Source organism: Lepisosteus oculatus, chromosome 11 (genome assembly GCF_040954835.1).
Source record: "Lepisosteus oculatus isolate fLepOcu1 chromosome 11, fLepOcu1.hap2, whole genome shotgun sequence".
NCBI lineage: Eukaryota > Metazoa > Chordata > Actinopteri > Semionotiformes > Lepisosteidae > Lepisosteus > Lepisosteus oculatus.
In genome coordinates, this window is record NC_090706.1 from 29,629,931 (window position 1) to 29,651,976 (window position 22,046).

At 54.2% G+C, this 22,046-nt stretch overlaps 1 protein-coding gene and 1 long non-coding RNA gene across 2 annotated transcripts; one reads left to right on the forward strand and one right to left on the reverse strand.

Annotated features, from left to right (window-relative positions):
* The first annotated feature begins 622 nt into the window (after positions 1–622).
* Positions 623–4,849, forward strand: LOC107077634 (uncharacterized). The gene is made up of 2 exons (XR_011191173.1): positions 623–3,300; positions 4,430–4,849. It is a non-coding gene; the product is annotated as an uncharacterized lncRNA (long non-coding RNA).
* A 13,278-nt stretch (positions 4,850–18,127) lies between these two features.
* Positions 18,128–21,781, reverse strand: foxi3a (forkhead box I3a). Its single transcript, XM_069196059.1, has 2 exons — positions 20,477–21,781; positions 18,128–19,495 (listed from the first exon to the last, which is right to left on the reverse strand). Exons 1-2 carry the CDS (start codon positions 21,054–21,056, stop codon positions 18,912–18,914), a joined length of 1,164 nt encoding a protein of 387 aa, XP_069052160.1. The 5' UTR covers positions 21,057–21,781; the 3' UTR covers positions 18,128–18,911.
* Between the last annotated feature and the right edge of the window lie 265 nt (positions 21,782–22,046).

The window sequence follows — 22,046 nt, forward strand, 5'->3', positions numbered from 1 at the left end:
AGAGAGGAGACGTGGGGTCTCAATGTACACTAAGGGCTTCTGAAAAATGAGCTGCACTGCGGGAGCCTCCCGTGAGCATTCCTGGTCACTCGGCAGCAGGTGGTGCAGTTCCACTTTTCTACCACTGGGTGGCAGTGGCGTCCCACCGGCGAGCAAGCACCGCCTGTTTGCGACCACCGGCCATGTCCGTCCACAAGAGGGCGCTGTTCTTCCGAATTCCCCTGAAAAAGGTTTGATTTTTTTTTTTTAAAAAAAGCAGACGCCTTTTCTCAACATCTTGCCTGCACTCTCCTTATATCACTCTGTGGCTCTGCTTTTCTGTCTCCTTGGCTCTGCCTGTGCCCAGGCTCCTGTATTTAGTGAAGAAACACCCAGTGTTAGCTGTTGAAACTGATAAACAGTTGGTACCACTGACACTGCCAGCATCCAGCTGGCCTCTGTGTCCCATTCCGCACAGCTCTCCTCATCCACACCAAGGCCAGGGCTGGGAAAATTGTTTATTCGATGTTGACATCTCAAATATTTTATGGTCAAATAGGATTTTTTCTTGTTTGTTGTGTTTTTCCCTCAATCTTGTATATAAGCCCGAGAGAGAGTGGGCTCTGCAGCACAGATCTGCTCAGGAAAGGGAGAGCAGGGACTGGAGTCGGACTGGAGGGTCTGCTGGGATTCCCTTTCGGAAGACCCTGGAGTCTGGCGTGGCTGGAAAACTGGGGATTCTCCTCCCCTCGGGAATCTGGGCGTCCACCAGGGATTCGATCCGGGACCGCCTCCTGTGCGGTGTTCCCCTGAACTGGGACCGCCTGGGGAGAGTTCAGAGGTCATGCCCTGCTGTCTCCATGGGCCTGTGGACTCCGACAGGACAGGACTGCAGCCAGCTCGTTCCAGAAATCTGGAAATCACATGGACAGTTTGTTCAGGTATTCTTCATTCCTGGCTCTTCCTGTGACCTTCTGGACTCACACAGCAGGGTTGAGGTCACACAGCAGGGTTGAGGAGGAGCCGGATCTTTCCAGGCCTGAGGTGGGATTCGGGACAGTTTTCTGGGATGTTCACTCATCCTGGTCCCCAGCAGCGGAGGGATTCTCTGGGTACTTGTGGGTGGGCAGTGACCGACAGAGGGGTTTCAGATCATGGGGTGACAAGTGGTGTTTGTTGTGTCTCCCCCTCCTGTGTGTGTGTGTTTGTGCAAGAGACCCCCCCCCCAGGGCTCCCCAGAAACCCCCTCCTCATTGAGAGGTGCTGGTTTTATACAGAGATGACAGGCCTGCCAGCCTGCACTGGGAGAGTTTGACCGTCCAGCCAGGGGACCCTCCAGAACTGCGCTGCTCCAGATCGCAGAGAGGCGGAGACTGGTGAGTATCTGACCAGGGTGAGAGACAGCAAAGAGCAACAGACCTGACAGGCTCAGTGACCATAGAAACTGGACACAGACAGACGTGACTGTCCAGAGAGGACAGGCTCAGTGACCACAGCCTGGACATAGAAACTGGACACAGACAGACCTGACTGTCCAGAGAGGACAGGCTCAGTGACCACAGCCTGGACATAGAAACTGGACTCAGACAGACCTGACTGTCCAGAGAGGACAGGCTCAGTGACCACAGCCTGGCCATAGAAACTGGACACAGACAGACCTGGCTGTCCAGAGAGGACAGGCTCAGTGACAACAGCCTGGCCATAGAAACTGGACACAGACAGACCTGACTGTCCAGAGAGGACAGGCTCAGTGACCACAGCCTGGACATAGAAACTGGACTCAGACAGACCTGACTGTCCAGAGAGGACAGGCTCAGTGACCACAGCCTGGCCATAGAAACTGGACACAGACAGACCTGACTGTCCAGAGGGGACAGGCTCAATGACCACAGCCTGGCCATTGAAACTGGACTCAGACAGACCTGACTGTCCAGAGAGGACAGGCTCAGTGACCACAGCCTGCCCATAGAAACGGAGACAGAGATGCACTTTCTGCTGCTCTGTGAGAAACTCTGGGATCAGCCAAACATTCTTCCCTAAAATAACAAATCGAATCCCAGAATTCCCACTCCTGCCAGAATCAGAACAGGTCCCGGTCCTACTGGGAGAGGGAGAGGAGAGAGGACGGGAGCTGTGCGTGCTCTCGGGGGCAGCCTGCCTGTCCCTGACGCGCTCGGTTGCGTGCGTCTGTGTTTACACACAACGCGGCGTGCGGTCAGGGCCGAGCCCAGGGCCGCCGGTCTGCCTGCATGGCCTGACATCTAAGCTCCGCTCAGTTTACTAAACACAGGCGGGCGAGCCGGGGACGGAGGACGGTGTTGGGTAAACAGCTCGGCGCGAGCAGCGTGTGTTTGTGTTTTGGGTTGGCGGCCCAGCCTCTACCTGGAACTCGCTCCTCTTTCTCCGAGGAGAAACTGGGAGGAGCAGAACCCACTGGAGGGCTTGTCTCCGCTGGTGCCAGCCAGAACGACACAGGGCCTCCTCTCCCCTGTCTCCGGAGGTCAAGGGTGCAGGAGAGAACCCAGATCCAACACCAGAGTCAAAAGGGTTCATGTTTAATACTGGAGTCAGGGCTCTAGTTTAGAGAAAAGGGTTCATGTTTAATACTGGAGTCAGGGCTCTAGTTTAGAGAAAAGGGGTTCATATTTAATACTGGAGTCAGGGCTCTAGTTAAGAGAAAAGGGTTCATATTTAATAGTGGAGTCAGGAATCTAGTTTAGAGAAAAGGGTTCATATTTAATAGTGGAGTCAGGGCTCTAGTTTAGAGAAAAGGGTTCATATTTAATAGTGGAGTCAGGGCTCTAGTTTAGAGAAAAGGGGTTCATGTTTAATACTGGAGTCAGGACCATATTTAAGGAAAAGGCAAGGCCCGGTCCCTGTGTATCTCTTCCCATCTCAGCTCCTCCTGCAGGAGGGGTCCGAGACAGAGTGGGACCCCTGGACTAGTTCTGTTGCCTTGCACTGGGGGAAAGCTGTTTTTGGGAGTCTTGGAAGAGGCTCGCTGTAGCTGATCTGGGAGGAGGTGCACTGCCCCCCAGGTCACCCTGGCCCTGCCTCGGGGTGCGAGTGTCCCCCCTGAGTCCTGTGCTCAGCAGAGGCCCAGCTCAGCCCTCTGGACTAGGGCCCTGGCAGAGCCCGGCGCGCTGATTACATCTCCGCACAGGGCCTTTAAAGTTAATGACCCTCCCCAGCCAGGGGCCTCCGCTGAGCCAGGCCAGGTTCCAGGCAGCGCAGTTCGGCGGGAACGGGCCCGGGTCCAGACGCGCCTCCGGCACTAGAACCGCGCTCTCCCAGGCAGATCGGAGCGCCTCTCTCTGCCAGGTACAGCGCTCTCCCTGTGCTCACAGACCGTGGTCTCACATGTTCTGTACTGTGCTTCTACCCTGATCTCACTGGGCTGTACTGCACTGTACTGTGTTTTTACTCTGATATCACTGGGCTGTACTGCACTGTACTGTGTTTTTACTCTGATCTCACTGGGCTTTACTGCACTGTACTGTGTTTTTACTCTGATCTCACTGGGCTTTACTGCACTGTACTGTGCTTCTACCCTGATCTCACTGTATTTTACTGCACGGTACTGTGCTTCTACCCTGATCTCACTGGGCTGTACTGCACTGTACTGTGCTTCTACCCTGATCACACTGGGCTGTACTGCACTGTACTGTGCTTCTACCCTGATCTCACTGGGCTGTACTGCACTGTACTGTGTTTTTACTCTGATATCACTGGGCTGTACTGCACTGTACTGTGTTTTTACTCTGATCTCACTGGGCTTTACTGCACTGTACTGTGCTTCTACCCTGATCTCACTGTATTTTACTGCACTGTACTGTGCTTCTACCCTGATCTCACTGGGCTGTACTGCACAGTACTGTGTTTTTACTCTGATATCACTGGGCTGTACTGCACTGTACTGTGTTTTTACTCTGATCTCACTGGGCTTTACTGCACTGTACTGTGCTTCTACCCTGATCTCACTGTATTTTACTGGACGGTACTGTGATTCTACCCTGATCTCACTGGGCTTTACTGCACTGTACTGTGCTTCTACCCTGATCTCACTGGGCTGTACTGCACTGTACTGTGTTTTTACTCTGATATCACTGGGCTGTACTGCACTGTACTGTGTTTTTACTCTGATCTCACTGGGCTTTACTGTGTTGTACTGTGCTTTTACCCTGATCTCACCTCGATCTCACTGGACAGTCCGTCAGCCTGTCCGTCTGCTCATCCAGTGCCAGCAGGCTGCCCTCCCTGTGACACTCCAGCAGGACAGAGCAGAGCAGCGTGGAGATGCCTGTGGGGTGTGCAGTGGTGTAGAGATCTGAGAGATGGCAGGAATCCCCAGATGTTAATGTACCCAGAGCAGCAAAGACTGTGGAGAGCGTGATAATCGACACAGCAATAATACCAATCCACTCCTCCATCTTCTGTCCACTCTGTCCAGTAAAGGGTCGCGTGGGAGCCGGAGTCAGTCCCAGCAAGCAACGGCCACAAAGCAGGATCCAGGCTGGACGGGACAGCAGTCCACCATTACAATAATAATAATTCTTACAATAATAATACTTAACAGGAGGATGTGCTCCAGATCAGAGAATAGAATATTTAGTGCTCTCCAGGAGTGAGAGCCTCAGCCCAGGGAGCAGGAGAGCGGAGATCACCTCACACCACAGCTTGGAGCTCCCTGAGGGACCCCGTTACCCTGGGTGTCCTGGGCGGCGCTGAGGGGCAGCGTGGAGAGGCAGGCTGGCACGCGGGCCCCGCCCCACCCTGTCCGGGAACCCCAGAGCAGAGCAGGGGGTGTCTGCCAGGCCGGGGGGCACACGGCCCTGACTGTGTCACCGAATAAAGGAGAAACCTTCCTGGAGCTCCGCGTTCATTCTTGAGTCCTGTGTGTGTGTGTGTGTGTTTGAGAGGTGCTGGTGGATTGATCCCCAGTGGGCATCGTGTCTCAGGCCCTGGCGCCGCGTCAGGACGCCCCGCTTGTTACCACACCTCGGCGGATTCCGGGCCCGCGGACAGGCCGTGCAGGGCTGTTCCCTAAGGCTCAGAGCCCCCCTCCGCTGCACCGCTGGACGGGTCTGGGAGCTACGCGCTGTGAGCTACAGTGTGGACCAAGCAGATTCAATGAACACATCTCCAGACACTGACAGTACAGCCACCTGCCTCCCCTCTCGCCACTCAAAGTCACACTCACCTTCTAAGAGTTTTAAAGCAAATAGAATCAACACAAAGTCTACAGACATTTACAGCTCCGACATGATACAACATTTACATACAGCACATAGAGCAGTACTGGGAGACAGGCTCACTGTCTGTCCTCAGGCTGTGACAGGAGATCACACGCTGGGCTGCAGCTCTCTTGAGTTTCCTCTCCCAGTAGGAACAGAAGCTGATTCTGGCAGGAGTGGGAATTCTGGGATTAGATTTCCCAGATCCCAGATTCCCAGATTAGATGGGTTATTTCAGGGAGGAATGTTTGTGTCATTCCAGAGTATTTCTCACAGTGCAGCAGAAAGTGCATCTCTGTCTCTTCTTCTCTCTGCTGGCAGCGTGTGTGTCCCTGTGTGTGTGTCCCTGTGTGTGTGTGTGTCCCAGGGGGTGAGGTAGTGGTGCTTGGCTTGTGCTTTGATTTGGTTGACTTTGCCTTTCTCCCCTCTCTCTCTCGTCTATTCTCTGTCTCCTCTCTCCTCTCCCCCCTCCCCCTCTCTCTCCTCTCTCTCCTCTCTCTCTCCTCTCTTTCTCCTCTGTCTATCTCCTCTCTCCCCTCTCTCCTCCCTCTCCTCACTCCTCTCTCCCCTCTCTCTCTCGTCTCTTTCTCCTCTTTCTCCTCTGTCTCTCTCCTCTCTCCTCTCTCCTCTCTCTCCTCTCTCTCTCCTCTCTTTCTCCTCTGTCTATCTCCTCTCTCCCCTCTCTCCTCTCTCTCCTCACTCCTCTCTCCCCTCTCTCTCTCGTCTCTTTCTCCTCTTTCTCCTCTGTCTCTCTCCTCTCTCCCCTCTCTCCTCTCTCCTCTCTCTCCTCTCTCCCTCGTCTCTTTCTCCTCTGTCTCTCTCCTCTCTCCTCTCTCTCTGAAGGTTTCCTCCTGCTGCTGAGGAGCTCCAGACTGCAGGCTGCAGGCCCCGAGCTGGCGTGCCGTGTGCTTCAGATGGAGGTGATAAAGCTGTTGATATTCACAACAGAGGGCCAGGTGGGGGGGGGCAGGTGATGGGGTTCTGGGGGGTGGCACACCTCTCGCTGTGTTTTGGGCTGGCGCGGATCGCCGCTGTGTTTACCCTGTCAACAGCGGCCTGCCGCCTCACGCCCCGGGCACACTCCACCTGCAGTCCCGTTATTCCCGAGCCATTCCCGAGTCCCAAGAGGGCAGGGCACCCACGCCTGGGGTTGACTCACCGGGGCGGGTGACCAGGCCGTCTGACCCAGGCTGAGAGGGGGCACCCCCACCCCAACTAAACTAAATGAGCTGCAGGGACAGCTCCACAGCTGCAGGCGTTCAGAGCATTGTGGGTAACCGGAGGGGCGGCTGTCCTGAGACCACACTGTCACTACAACTACTGTCCTGAGACCACACTGTCACTACAACTACTACTGCCACTACAACTACTGTCCTGAGACCACACTGTCACTACAACTACTGTCCTGAGACCACACTACCACTACAACTACTACTGCCACTACAACTACTGTCCTGAGACCACACTGTCACTACAACTACTACTGCCACTACAACTACTGTCCTGAGACCACACTGCCACTACAACTACTGTCCTGAGACCACACTGTCACTACAACTACTACTGCCACTACAACTACTGTCCTGAGACCACACTACCACTACAACTACTACTGCCACTACAACTACTGTCCTGAGACCACACTGTCACTACAACTACTGTCCTGAGACCACACTGCCACTACAACTACTACTGCCACTACAACTACTGTCCTGAGACCACACTGTCACTACAACTACTGTCCTGAGACCACACTACCACTACAACTACTACTGCCACTACAACTACTGTCCTGAGACCACACTGCCACTACAACTACTGTCCTGAGACCACACTGTCACTACAACTACTACTGCCACTACAATTACTGTCCTGAGACCACACTGCCACTACAACTACTGTCCTGAGACCACACTGTCACTACAACTACTACTGCCACTACAATTACTGTCCTGAGACCACACTGCCACTACAACTACTGTCCTGAGACCACACTGTCACTACAACTACTACTGCCACTACAACTACTGTCCTGAGACCACACTGTCACTACAACTACTGTCCTGAGACCACACTGTCACTACAACTACTACTGCCACTACAACTACTGTCCTGAGACCACACTGCCACTACAACTACTGTCCTGAGACCACACTGCCACTACAACTACTACTGCCACTACAACTACTGTCCTGAGACCACACTGCCACTACAACTACTGTCCTGAGACCACACTGCCACTACAACTACTACTGCCACTACAACTACTGTCCTGAGACCACACTGTCACTACAACTACTGTCCTGAGACCACACTGTCACTACAACTACTACTGCTTCAGGAAGCAGGGGTCTGTCTCCTCTGTCTGTGTCTGTCTGCTCCTGTCTCCTCCTGTCTCTTTCTGTCTCTCGCCTCTCTGTCTGTGTTTGTCTCCCCGTCTTCTCCTTCTCTCTGTCTCTCTCGGGCTCAGCCTGTCTCTCCTGTCTCTTTCTGTCTTTGGCCTCTCTGTCTGTCTCTGTCTTCTCCTGTCTCCTCTGTCTCTCCATGTTCCCCGTCTCCCCCTCGCTCTCTCTGTCTCTCTCTTTTCCCCATCTCTCACTCTCTGATATTCTGACTCTGTGACTCTGTGACTCTCTGACTCTCTGACACTCTGACTCTGTGACACTGTGCCTCTCTGACTCTGTGACACTCTGATATTCTGACTCTGTGACTCTCTGACTCTCTGACTCTCTGACTCTCTGACACTCTGACTCTGTGACACTGTGCCTCTCTGACTCTGTGACACTGATATTCTGACTCTGTGACTCTCTGACACTCTGACAATCTGACTCTGTGACTCTGTGACTCTTTGACACTCTGACACTCTGACACTCTGACTGTGTGACACTCTGACACTCTGACTCTGTGACACTGTGCCTCTCTGACTCTCTGACACTCTGACACTTTGACTCTGTGACACTCTGACACTCTGACTCTGTGACACTGTGCCTCTCTGACTCTCTGATACTCTGATATCCAAACTCTCTTACTCCATGACACTCTGACTCTGTGACACTCTGATATTCTGACTCTGTGACACTCTGACACTCTGACACTCTGACTCTGTGACACTCTGACACTCTGACTGTGTGACACTCTGACTCTGTGACACTGTGCCTCTCTGACTCTCTGATACTCTGATATTCACACTCTCTTACTCCATGACACTCTGACTCTGTGACACTCTGATATTCACACTCTCTTACTCCATGACACTCTGACTCTGTGACACTCTGATATTCTGACTCTGTTCCCCAGTGACCCTGTGACTCTGAGTCTCCAGAACTCCCGCTGTCTGGGTGAAGGCAGTTCTGCGGGAGCAGGTGTATGGCAGACTGCCATGGCCCTGAGAGCAGGTGTACCTGTAGATTTATTGATTGCAGTCGCACCGAGTTGAGCAATATTCCCAGCGCCTCGGGCTGTGGCGCTCTGCCCCTGACATGCCGGCCTCATGATTGATCATGTTTTTCTTTTCAGAAAAGAAAGTGAGCGCAGTGTGTGTGTTTATAAATCCATTACTTTCAGCCCCACTCCCTGGGGCATTCGGTGTCTGTGTCTTTATCCTGCTCCTGCAGAGGACTGACAAACTCGCCTCATCGAGGACAAAACGATGTTTCCATAGAGGGACAGAGCAGAGTGCAGCTGAGGATGTGAAAGAACAGGAGGCACAGACACACAGCTTGTCTCTCGCTGTGCTTCAGAGTCCAGACATGAAGTTTTTCATTTCTCTTCGGTGTGTCGTGTTTGTGTGTGTTTGTGTCCGAGCGTGTGTCAGTGTAGGTGTACCCGTGTGAGTCAGTGTGTGTGTGTGTCTGTGTGTGTTTGTCAGAGCGTGTGTGTCTGTGTGGGTCTTTGTGGGTCTGTGTGTGTCAAAGTGTGTGTTTGTCAGAGCGTGTGTGTCTGTGGGTCTGTGTGTGTGTCAGATTGTGTATCAATGTGTGTCTGTGTGTTTGTCCGAGCGTATGTCTGTGTGAGTCCGTGTGTGTGTGTCAGTGTGTGTGTCTGTATGAGTCTGTGTGTTTGTCAGAGCGTGTGTCAGTGTGTGAGTCTGTGTGTGTTTGTCAGTGTGTGTGCATGTGTCACTGTCAGAGTGCTCACGTGCCTGTTTGTGCGTGTTATCAGGCTCTATCACTACAACTCCCAGCCAGCAGCCACTGAAGCTCAGCAGGTGTGAGTCTGGCCAGTACCTGGATGGGAGACTCCTGGGAAAAACTAAGGCTGCTGCTAGAAGAGGTGTTAGTGAGACCAGTAGGGGGCGCTCACCCTGCGGTCTGGGTCCTAATGCCCCATTATAGTGACGGGGACACAATACTGTAAAAAAGAGCCCATCTGTCAGATGAGATGTAAAACTTAGGTCCTGACTCTGTGGTCATTAAAAACCCCAGGGCGTTTCTCAAAAAGAGTAAGGGTGTAACCCCGGCTTCCTGGCCAAATTTCCCCCTGGCCTTTACCCATGATGGCCTCCTGATAATCCCCATCTCTGAGCTGGCTTCATCACTCTGCTCTCCTCCCCACTGAGAGCTGGTGTGTGGTGAGCGTACTGGAGCATCATCCAGGTGGGGCTGCACACTGGTGGTGGTGGAGGGGATCCCCATTACCTGTAGAGCACCTTGAGTGCAGTGTCCAGGAAAGTGGTATGTAAGTCTGAGGATATTATTATGTGGCAGCGTGCCTGCAAGCAGGTGCATGTGTGTGCGTGTGTGTGTCGGTGTGTGTTGAGCAATGCTGGGAGCTGTGTGTGGCAGTCTGGTGTCAGCAGGCTTGCCTCAGGCAATGTGTGTCCTCTCCGTCTCTCACAACCTGCAGCGACTTGTCTCCGCTCCATGGGACAGATTACCTTTGCGTACATAAACGTCTGTCTATTACAGCAGTTTACAGCTTAAATTTCCGGTTAGGATTGGAGATAAAATTTGGTCTTTCGTTCAAACGGGGACCAACTGTCAGACCACAGGAGAGCTCTGATAAGACTGAGCTGCTGCAGTCTGGGGGCCCAGAGTAGGAGAGACAGACGTGTGAGGGACAGGGGGACAGGGAGAGGGAGAGAGAAGGACAGAGGGACAGAGGGGTGAGGGACAGAGGGACAGGGAGAAGGAGAGAGACAGAGGGACAGAGGGAGAGGGATAGAGGGAGAGAGAGACAGAGGGACAGACGTGTGAGGGACAGGGGGACAGGGTGAAAGAGAGAGTAGGACAGACAGATAGAGGTATAGAGGGATAGAGAGGTGGGGAGAGAGGGAGAGAGGGAAGGCACAGTCATCCTTGAGCCAGAATCTAGGAGAAAGGCTGGAAAGACACATCAAGATTTTACAGCATGCTTCACTGAACACTTATGGAAAAAACACCAAAAAGCAGTGCATCAGAAAACCACTGGTTACCATCTGTCAGCGCCTGATCCTATCAATGCAGTGAGCTGCCACTCACATTGACTGAGTGTGCTCTTTCCCCAACTGCTCAGATCACCTCGTTAGGTAATTAATTTCACATACAGAGTGTCTCACACACAAGAGAGGACTCACTTCATCCCCACTCCCATTCAACAGCCCCACGACACACAGATCAGGGGAGGAGAGGGAAACTGTACAAGACCAGAGTGGGGTTCAGTCCTCCTGCAGCCCCACGACACACAGATCAGGGGAGGAGAGAGAAACTGTACAAGACCAGAGTGGGGTTCAGTCCTCCTGCAGCCCCATGGCACACAGATCAGGGGAGGAGAGAGAAACTGGACAAGACCAGAGTGGGGTTCAGTCCTCCTGCAGCCCCACGACACACAGATCAGGGGAGGAAAAAGAAGCTGCTTCACAAGGTGTATTAACACTCCACTGCACCTCCAACACGCCTGTTCTTGCTGTCAGCTAGTACTCAAGTTTCACGCAGACTTTCACTAGCACCTCAGGATGAGGACATCAAAGATCTTATTTGACTGCTCCTTCTTCCCTACAATTACAATTAGCCAGGAGGGGAATTTCTGTCACGTTTATAACATATAAACAGACCAACCTGGGCCTTGGCCCCTGACCCTTAACCTTTGCCCTTTGTAACTTGATTATTGACTGTTGGAACACAGGTGCAGCCACCACACACAGCTGCCATTCCCGGCTCTGATACGAAGCAATTAACGGACCTGCCCCCAGACTCTCGCACAGAGACCGATGTCCCAGCGGGCACAGAGTCGCAGCAGACGAGGACAGGGTGTTGCAAGGAGGGAACACAAAGTAAGGGACACGCCGAGCTGGGAGAGGCTGCTTGTGAGACCGGGAGAGATGTGGGGTTGACACATCGTGGTCACTGGGGTCATCTGCCGGACACTGAGGAAGCGAGGAAACAGGCCAGCAGAGAGAGGACGCAGGATCAACAGCGCAGGATCGAAACCAAGTCGAACCCTGTCGAAACTGTGTCACACTCCAGCAAGACCTCACTGAGAGCTGAGAGCTGTTGAAGCTGATAGCCTGGCTTCTTTCTAGAAACAGCAGGATGGGATCTGGGATCAATGAGCTAGCAGCCACCCCAAAGGCAGGGCCAGGCAGATCTGGGGGGCCACGGCTCCAGTCCTGGAGGGTCACAGGAGGTGACCAGTGGAGTTGACCCCTCAAATTCATTTTCAGCTCCAGATAAGTTACAGATTTCTAGCTGCTGAAGAGTATTTCTCAGTGAGATGACAGCTCTGATAGCCTGTCACAGTGAAAACGTTATTAAAGCCCTTGCCTTTTACATCCCCAGTAAGCTGAATCATAGTTTACAGCCAGTCCGTTGCGTAGACCATGGAGTCTGGGACAAGACAGGAAACAGCACAATTCTTCTGCCCCTGTGGATTCAGCCCTGCTGTCTCAATAAAAAGATCAGCAATCTGGGGGTGCTTGGGCACACAAAGCACCCACAGAACTGGTACCTGTGGAGAACTAGTTAATGTCTCTGGGAGGTGGGAGGAAGCACATGGGCACAGAGAGGACATGCAGACTGCACACAGATCTGCCACACCATGTGGTGTGTTCATGCATGTGGGGTGCTCTTAAGTCAAGCCACACTCTCATGATCATGACTAAGTTCAGAGACAGAGACAGAGTCAGGCAGAAAGACACACAGACAGACAGTCAGGCAGGACAGAGGCACAGTCAGACACACACAGACAGTCAGAGACAGGTAGGCAGACACACAGACAGTCAAACAGAGACAGGCAGGGACAGACAGACAGACAATCAGACAGGACAGATGCACAGTCAGACACACACAGACAGTCAGAGACAGGCAGGGACAGACACACACAGACAGTCAGAGACAGATACAGTAGGCAGACAGACAGGCAGGGACAGACAGACACACAGACAGTCAAACAGAGACAGGCACGGAGATAGACACACACTAGATGGAGTCACACATTGGTGTAAAGGACTGGGTCTGCTGTATGTGCAGTCATGTCTCTGTAAGTTCTTCTGAAAGACTCTGAGACTCCCCACACTGGCAAGATGAACTGTATTGTTGACCTTCAAGAAAAAACTCAATTTGCATTGAGCTCTTTTCCAAAGCTGTGTGTGTTTTGTGTGCACGGTCTCTAACTCTGCGGTTTCGGAGAGAGCTGGCAGGCCTCAGAGGGGATAAGGGCTGTGCTGACAGGGCGTCTTCCCTGGACAGGTTCAGACAGGACTGGGGCTCCTGTCACTGTCACTCTGCACATAGGGGCTGGAGGAGCAGGACAGATTCAGCCAGCATGTGTCTGTGTCCCTCTCTTTCTCTCCTTGTCTCCCTCTCTCCCAGCTCTGCCTGTTTCTCCCGGTTTCTATGGCCAGACTGTGGTCACTGAGTCTGTCCTCTCTGGACAGTCAGGTCTGTCTGTGTCCAGTTTCTATGGCCAGGCTGTGGTCACTGAGCCTGTCCTCTCTGGACAGTCAGGTCTGTCTGTGTCCAGTTTCTATGGCCAGGCTGTGGTCACTGAGCCTGTCCTCTCTGGACAGTCAGGTCTGTCTGTGTCACCCAGTTCTGGATTTGGGAAGCTGTGGGCACAGAGGATATTCCCCGAGGAAAGCCCAGGGTGGCACAGAGGTGGTTTGGCTCCAGAGCTAGATGACTTCATGCTAACCCCACACCCTGGAACTGTCACTGCTGCTGAGCTCGGCTCAGAGACGGCACAGCTAAGCTCTGTGATTTGGCTGTCAGTTGAGCTGTTTATTGCTGTTAAGGTGTGTCAGACAGAATGGGATTAATGTGCTGAGTCCTGAGGTATTGGGTATCAACTAGAGCCATTAGAGAGCTGGCAGGAGACATGACTGCTGACAGACTCTGTGAAGGTGTACATGTGTGAGACAGATTCCACACAGGCAGTGATATACACACACCGACACACTCACACACACTGACACACTTACAGTGAGATACACTCACACTGGCACTGACATGCTGAAACACACTGACACAAGCTCACATTCACACTCACACTGACACAAGCTCACACTCATTGACACACTGACACAAGCTCACACTCACTGACACACACAGGTATTTGTGTTCCTGTATGTCTGAGGTCTGCCCACTGGATCCCATTCTGTGTCAATACATTGTTCCCTGCTCACACTGACACAAGCTCACACTCACCGACACACACTGACACTGACACAAGCTCACGCTCACACTCACACACTGACACTGACAAAATTTCACACTCACACACTGACACTGACAGAAGCTCACACTCACACTCACACACTGACACTGACAGAAGCTCACACTCACACTCACACTCACACACTGACACTGACAGAAGCTCACACTCACACTCACACACTGACACTGACAGAAGCTCACACTCACACTCACACTCACACACTGACACTGACAAAATTTCACACTCACACTCACACAATGACACTGACACAAGCTCAGACTCACACTGACAATGACACAAGCTCACACTCACACTCACACTGACAATGACACAAGCTTACACTCACACTGACACTGACACAAGCTCACACTCACACAAGCTCACAGTCACACTGACACACACTGACACTGACACAAGCTCACACTCACACTCACACTGACACACTGACACTGACACAACCGCACACTCACACAAGCTCACAGTCACACTGACACACACTGACACTGACACAAGCTCACACTCACACATACTGACACTGACACAAGCTCACACTCACACTGACACACACAGGTCTGCCCATTGGTTTCCATTCTGTGTCAGCACACTATTCCCTGGTCAGATCTACAGGCCCACACTGACACACACTCTCTCTCCCACACACGGACAGACAGGGGTACAGACACGCACCTGGCAAACCCTTACGAGCCCTATCATGCCGGGACACCACTCCAGTACAAAATAGCATTACAGGGAACAAGACAGCCTGCAGGGCTGTGGCCCCAGGAAGCATCCACATTCCCTGGAAATTTCTCGCAGTTCCATCAGAATTGTTTTCCTGGGAAAGGAGCCATGCAGGATCTACCCTGTGGAGTTTCTGAGGCTCTCCAGCTGTATGTGTGCAGGCCTGGGGTTTGACTCCTGTCTGCCCCACCCTCTGCTCAAATCCCAACAGTCTTCTGGGCTGTGTTACTGTGTACCTGACCTCTGCTGCGAGCTGGGGCTCTGACCACACCTGTCCTTGCTTTATCAGGGTCTATACTGCGCTGTACTGTGCTTTTACCCTGATCTCACTGTGCTTTACTGCGCTGGTCTGTGCTTCTACCCTGATCTCACTGGGCTTTACTGTGCTGCACTGTGCTTTTACCCTGATCTCACTGAGCTTCACTGCACTGCACTGTGCTTCTACCCTGATCTCACTGCGCTTTACTGCACTGTACTGTGCTTTAACCCTGATCTCACTGGGCTGTACTGCACTGTACTGTGTTTCTACCCTGATCTCATGGGTTTTACTGCGCTGTACTGTGCTTCTACCCTGATCTCACTGGGCTTTACTGCGCTGCACTGTGCTTTTACCCTGATCTCACTGTGCTTTACTGCGCTGTACTGTGCTTCTACCCTGATCTCACTGTGCTTTACTGCGCCGTACTGTGCTTTTACCCTGATCTCACTGTGCTTTACTGCACTGTTCTGTGCTTTTACCCCGATCTCACTGGGTTTTACTGCACTGTTCTGTGTTTTAACCCTGATCTTAGTGGGCTTTACTGCGCTGTACTGTGCTTTTACCCTGATATCACTGGGCTGTACTGCACTTTACTGTGTTTTTACTCTGCATTGTACTGTGCTTTTACCATGATCTCACTGTGCTTACTGTACAGTGCTTTCAGCGTACCTAACAGGCACAGGGAAGACATCTAAATGTTGAACTGTCAGTATGTTAAGGGGACTATGTGTTGTGTGAGATAAGGTCACAGCTCTGTAGGTGGTCAGATGCCAGAATGGCATCACAGACAGTCCCCTGGACTGGCGTGGCATCACAGAGACCCCTCTGTACTGGGCCTGGTGTCACGGACAGCCTCCTGGACTGGGCCTGGCATCACGGACAGCCCCCTGGACTGGGCCTGACATCACAGACAGTCCCCTGGACTGGGCCTGGCATCACGGACAGCCCTGTGGACTGGGCCTGGCATCACGGACAGCCCCCTGGACTGGGCCTGGCATCACGGACAGTCCCCTGGACTGGGCCTGGCATCACAGACAGCCCTGTGGACTGGGCCTGGCGTCAGGGACAGTCCCTCTGGACTGGGCCTGGCATCACGGACAGCCCTGTGGACTGGGCCTGGCATCACTGACAGTAGCTCTGGACTGGGCCTGGCGTCAGGGACAGTCCCTCTTGACTGGGCCTGGCATCACGGACAGCCCCCTGGACTGGGCCTGGCATCACTGACAGCCCTGTGGACTGGGCCTGGCGTCAGGGACAGTCCCCCGGATTGGGCATGGCATCACGTCGGTGCCCAGACCTGTAAGCTTCTTGTGAGCAGGGAGAACAGACAGGGGCATTGTTTGAGGGTAAATACCCAGACAGCCCTAGGGCATCAGAGCACTGCCTTGCCCTCTGACCTTTCATCTGAGAGACGAGACGGCTTTGCAGGGGGGCAGGCGGTGCACTCCGGCCTGGGGGAGGAATGCTTCCCTCTCCCCCTCGCTCCCTCACGCAGTCCCTCCAGCCCCACGAGCTGAGAGCTCACGCCCAGCACTGTCCCCGGACCAGCGGATCCAGTTCCCAGGACAGACCCAGGTGACAGAGCCCGGAGTTAGCACTCATGGGGGCTCAGAAACGGCTCTTCTTGTTTTCCCACCTTGTGTCTCGGAGGAAGTTGTTCGAATCACTGCTGTCAGCAGCTCCCACTCGCCATCTCACACTTGAGTCAGCACTCTCTGTGACCCCTGTCGAAGGGAGGGGCGTCTCCCAGGATCCCCCACACACTCATTTGAGTCAGCACTCTCTGTGACCCCTGTCGAAGGGCGGGGTGTCTCCCAGGATCCCCCACACACTCATTTGAGTCAGCACTCTCTGTGACCCCTGTCGAAGGGCGGGGTGTCTCCCAGGACCCCCCCACACACTCATTTGAGTCAGCATTCTCTGTGACCCCTGGCGAAGGGCGGGGCATCTCCCAGGATCCAGCTGCTTGCCTGGGCTCAAACGAGAGACCCACCTGGGGGTGAGAGACAGAGAGAGAGGAGCAGAAGGAGAGTCCTCACTCAGCTCCAGTGAGAGCCAGGAAAACAGACTGAAACAGACCACAACTCAGGTCTGTCTGTGTCCAGTTTCTATGGCCAGACTGTGGTCACTGAGCCTGTACTTCATCAGAATCTGTTTCTCTTTGCTGTCTCTTAACCCAGTCAGATACTGGCAGATGCTCAAATAGTGTGTATTGTTGGTTTAGGCACCTGTAGCATTCCACTTTGATTATGTGTGTCCCAGTGAGTGAAACAGAGTCTGGCTTGTGTGGTGATTCGCTCACCCCCTCTCGAATTCAGATTCTAAGTTTATTGGCATGACTGATGAATTACAGTGCTGTCAGGACAATAACTCAGCAGAATATTTCCTGTCGTTTACAACAGGAAACTTCCTACTGTGAGACATTGCCTGGTGCTGCGTGCACGTGTTGACACCACACACACGAACACACACAGGGACAGGGGGCACAGTGTCCAACACTAGCCTGTGTGTGCCGACAGCCCAGCGCAGGGATCCCCGGGGCTCCTGAACACCTCCCAGTGATGCTCTGTACCCCCAGTGTAAAGACACTGAGAACGCAGATGTAATGTAATGTTTCTTTATTAGCCCTATACAATTTCTTGAATTAGGAATTAGTCTTTTCGCATACCCCAGCTTTTTTTTTTTCTCCATGGAGACACAGACACACAGACAGGGAGAGAAACTTGGGGTCTTCGGCTCAGAGCGCAGGGGTCAGAGCGCAGGGTCAGCCATTGTACGGCGCCCCTGGAGCAGTTAGGGTTAAGGGCCTTGCTCGGGGGCCCAACGGAGTAGGATTCCTCTGCCGGCCGCGGGATTTGAACCAGCAACCTTCCAGTCACAGGCGCAGATCCTTAGCCACAGAGCCACCGCTCCACCCCATATCAGATATTTGCTCTCAGTGCGCTGACAGCCTCTGTCGGAGCTGAACGCAGGTTGAGTTTAAAGGATTCTAGGGTGGTTCCTGCATCGACAGACGCCGTGCAAAATGACATGGAGATTAAAGGAGAAATGGCAATTTTGGGGTTCATGCCTGACCTGGTCCTCTGCAAAAAAGCATGCCTTCTGCTCCTCTCAGGCACCAAACGTTAATAAGAATTCAAGTGGAGCTGTGAGGCACTAAATTGTGATCGAACCCATGGCTGGTACCTGTGATCCTTCCAGACAGAAGCCCCCTCAGTCTACAGAGAGGGCGCAGCCCACTGAGGGGTACAGTGAGAGACTCAGTCAGCCCAACACACACACATTGTTTTAAAAAACTTTTTTATTACAAAAAAAGCATCAAACCCATTTTGCCCAGGAAAAGGTCAGCCTTTACACAGGCTTGGAAATACATCACAAGCACAAACTGCTGTACAGGACTAGAATAAGGCACTGGGGTTAGAGGTCACTCACAAGCCCTGCCCCCCACCCTCAGAAATGCCATGTGTCTTCACAGTACATAGCCATTGTGGAATTGTAACTTTTATTCTGATTCCCACTTCCCCACTGCAAAGAGGAGTTGGAAAAAGTAGTAAAAACGTCACAAAGAAACCATTGACAAATCAGGTACACAATCATACACGCTTCAGCTGTCCTGGCAAAGCTTTCGTTTCACTTTGACTGAAGAGGAAATGAAGAAACTGGCGGTTTTACAGCGAGAGAGTGGCTTAAATGAGTCCGAGTCACCTCTGCGTCTTCGGTCGCCGTTGCGTTACCGCAGAGCTCCAGGGAACGACCGACGGCTGGTTTCCGCCGGACTAACCGGTGAGCCGTCCTGCCGGCGCGGAGAGATGACGTCGGCGAGCGTCTAAACAGACCGGCGCTCTCTCCCTCTGGACGGGTCGCTGGAAGAAAACGCGGTGCGGGCCGAGGCGGTGGAGCCCCGAGGGGGGCTGAGTCCTCGTTCCCCCGCTCCGGACGTGCACTCGCCCAATTCTGAGCACGCTCCCCAACATGTCATTGCCCGAACACATAGAGCCGCGCCAGATGAAAATGAGCACTCCCCACCCTCCCTTTGCCTGCTGGTGAGTCTGTCGGTGCCTCTCTCCCTACACCTCGGAGCCCTCCCGGGGGTACAGCAAGCCCCCGCCCCCCCCCAGGCTGGGGTAGAAGTGGCTGTTGAGCTGGCTGAGCACGGAGCTGCTGTAGCCCATGGAGGAGGGCGAGGAGGTAAGGGGGGCAGGCGGGGGCAGGGGGGCGCTCCAGTCTGGGAGAGGGGGCAGGCAGCTGGGGGAGTAGGGGCTGAAGCTCCTGGGGGCCTGGTTGGACCTGGGGGGCCCCTCCGCCCCCGCCAGCCCCAGGGGCAGGGCTCGGCTCACGGGGTCTCCGCCTGCGCCTGCTCCGCCGCCGGCCCCCGCCGTCACGGTGGACATGCCCGCCAGGAAGCTGCTGAGGCAGGGCGAGGGGCCCGAGGAGGAAGGGGAGGGGCCTCTCTCGGGGGTCGCCCCCGGGTCGGCGATGTCGATGAGGCCGCTGGGCGCCTTGGGGCTGCTCTCCCCCGACTCCGAGCCCAGAGAGCCCCCGGAGCTCTCGCTCTGCGCCAGGTCGGACTTCCTCTTCCTCTTGCGGCGGAAGTTGCCGTTGTCGAACATCTTCTCGCAGTTGGGGTCCAGAGTCCAGTAGTTGCCCTTGCCTGCGGAGAGAGGGGTGAGCGCTCAGTGACCACAGCCAGGAGAGCGCAGCGTTAGTACAGCTGGGAGAACCTGCAGTCCAGGGAAAAGAGTGCCTCTTCCTCCTCTTCCTACCCCTGTCTCTCAAGAGACCAGTTCAAAAGTGCACTTAACACAGTGAGAGCAAAGTGCACTTAACACAGTGAAAGCAAAGTGCACAAAGCAGTGAGAGCAAAGTGCACTTAACACAGTGTGAGCAAAGTGCACAAAGCAGTGAGAGCAAAGTGCAATTAACACAGTGAGAGCAAAGTGCACAAAGCAGTGAGGGCAAAGTGCACTTAACTCGGTGAAAGCAAAGTGCACTTAACACAGTGAGAGCAAAGTGCAGTTAGTGCAGTGAGAGTACAGTATGGCTCAGTGAGAGTACAGCACAATAAGAGCACAGATCAGTAAGATCACAGCACAGTGAGAGTGGGTAGTGGGGTGCACAGCATAGTACAGTACGTTACATCACAGTGAGAGCGCAGCACAGCGAGAGTATAGCACAGCAAGAGTATAGCACAGTGAAAGTACAGCACAGTGAGAGCGCAGCACAGCGAGAGTATAGCACAGTGAGAGCGCAGCACAGTGAGAGTATAGCACAGTGAGAGCGCAGCACAGTGAGAGTATAGCACAGCAAGAGTATAGCACAGTGAAAGTACAGCACAGTGAGAGCGCAGCACAGCACAGCACCGTGAGAGCGCAGCACAGCGAGAGTATAGCACAGTGAGAGCGCAGCACAGCGAGAGTATAGCACAGTGAGAGTATAGCACAGTGAGAGCGCTGCACAGCAAGAGTATAGCACAGTGAGAGTATAGCACAGTGAGAGCGCAGCACAGCACGAGTATAGCACAGCACAGCAAGAGTATAGCACAGTGAGAGTATGGCACAGTGAGAGTATAGCAGTAAACGCTCTGCCACTGTGCCGAGGTGCCCTGTGGCGAGGGTCTGTGCTCTGGGCTGACCTGGGTCGTCCTCGTCGCGCGGCACCTTCTTGAAGCAGTCGTTGAGGGACAGGTTGTGGCGGATGGAGTTCTGCCAGCCCGCCTTGCTCTTGTTGTAGAAGGGGAAGTTGTCCGCCACGTACTGGTAGATCTGGCTGAGCGTCAGGCGGCGGTCGGGGGCACCGTGGATCGCCATGGCGATGAGGGCGGAGTAGGAGTAGGGGGGCCTCACCAGCTTCATCAGGTCCTCCTGAGAGGGCAGGGAGAACCAGCCCAGGTCTCCCGGCGGGCCGCCCCCGGCCAGGTACGAGCGCTGCATGCCGTAGTGCTGTGGCATGAAGGGGCCTGGCGGCGCTGAGCCCGACAGGTAGGGGGTGCTGTTCAGGCCCGAGCTGTTGAACCACAGGTAAGGGTTCGGGGAGCCCGTGGCGTACTCCCCCAGGTCATAGGAGGATGGGGGTCCGCGCGGCGGGCTGGGCAGGCTGGGGGGGTGGTAGTACCCCTCCCCATACATGCTGATCTCGGGGGGCTCCTGGCCCAGGCTGGGGAACTGGGGGCTGCAGCGTGGGGGCGACTGGCCCGGGGGGTTGAATGAAGTCATTGTCCTGAAAGTCCTTCCCCCTTCTGGGTCTCTTCTCTCTGTTTCTCTGTCTTCAGGTACCGGTGTACCTCTGTTAATCTCTCCCAGCAGGTGAGATGTGCGGATTGTCTCAGTTTCTCTGTCTCCCTCTGTCCCTCTGTCCCAGCGGAGGGGCTGCAGTCTCTCTGTCTCTGTGTCCCAGTGGAGGGGCTGCAGTCTTTCTGTCTCTGTGTCCCAGCGGTGGGGCTGCAGTCTCTCCGTCTCTGTGTCCCAGCGGAGGGGCTGCAGTCTCTCCGTCTCTGTGTCCCAGCGGAGGGGCTGCAGTCTCTCCGTCTCTGTGTCCCAGCGGAGGGGCTGCAGTCTCTCTGTCTCTGTGTCCCAGTGAAGGGGCTGCAGTCTCTCTGTCCCTCTGTCCCAGCAGAGGGCTACAGTCTCTCTGTTTCCCAGTAGGGCTCTGCAGTGTCCTTCTGTCCCAGTAGGGCTCTGTAGAGTCTCTGTGTCCCAGGAGAGATCTGTAGTCTCTTGTTTCGCAGGAGAGATGTGTAGAGTCTCTGTGTCCCAGGAGAGATGTGTAGAGTCTCTGTGTCCCAGGAGAGATGTGTAGAGTCTCTGTGTCCCAGGAGAGATCTGTAGAGTCTCTGTGTCCCAGCGGAGGGGCTGCAGTTTCTGTTTCTCTCTGCCTCTGTGTCCGGCACAGGTGCAGCAGGTGTATCACTCGCTCTGTCTCCTGCCTACCTGGGCCATTTATACTCGCCTGCCCCCGCCCCCGCCCCGCCCCCGCCTGCTGTCACAGCCTGTTGTTTTAGAAGCCAGTTCCTGCTCTGCGCCGCGAGCTCTGGAGCCCTGGGGGGATCTTCCACTGGGACGCTCTCTCTCTCTCTCCCTGTGTCACGGTGGCCCGGTGTCAGGCCAGGGGGGTGGGGTGCTCATTCTCATGTGGCCGCGGAGAGCACTCCCGGCCGCGCTCGCAGGGCGCCCCGCGGGCTGATGGGCAGTGGTTGCTATGGGAGA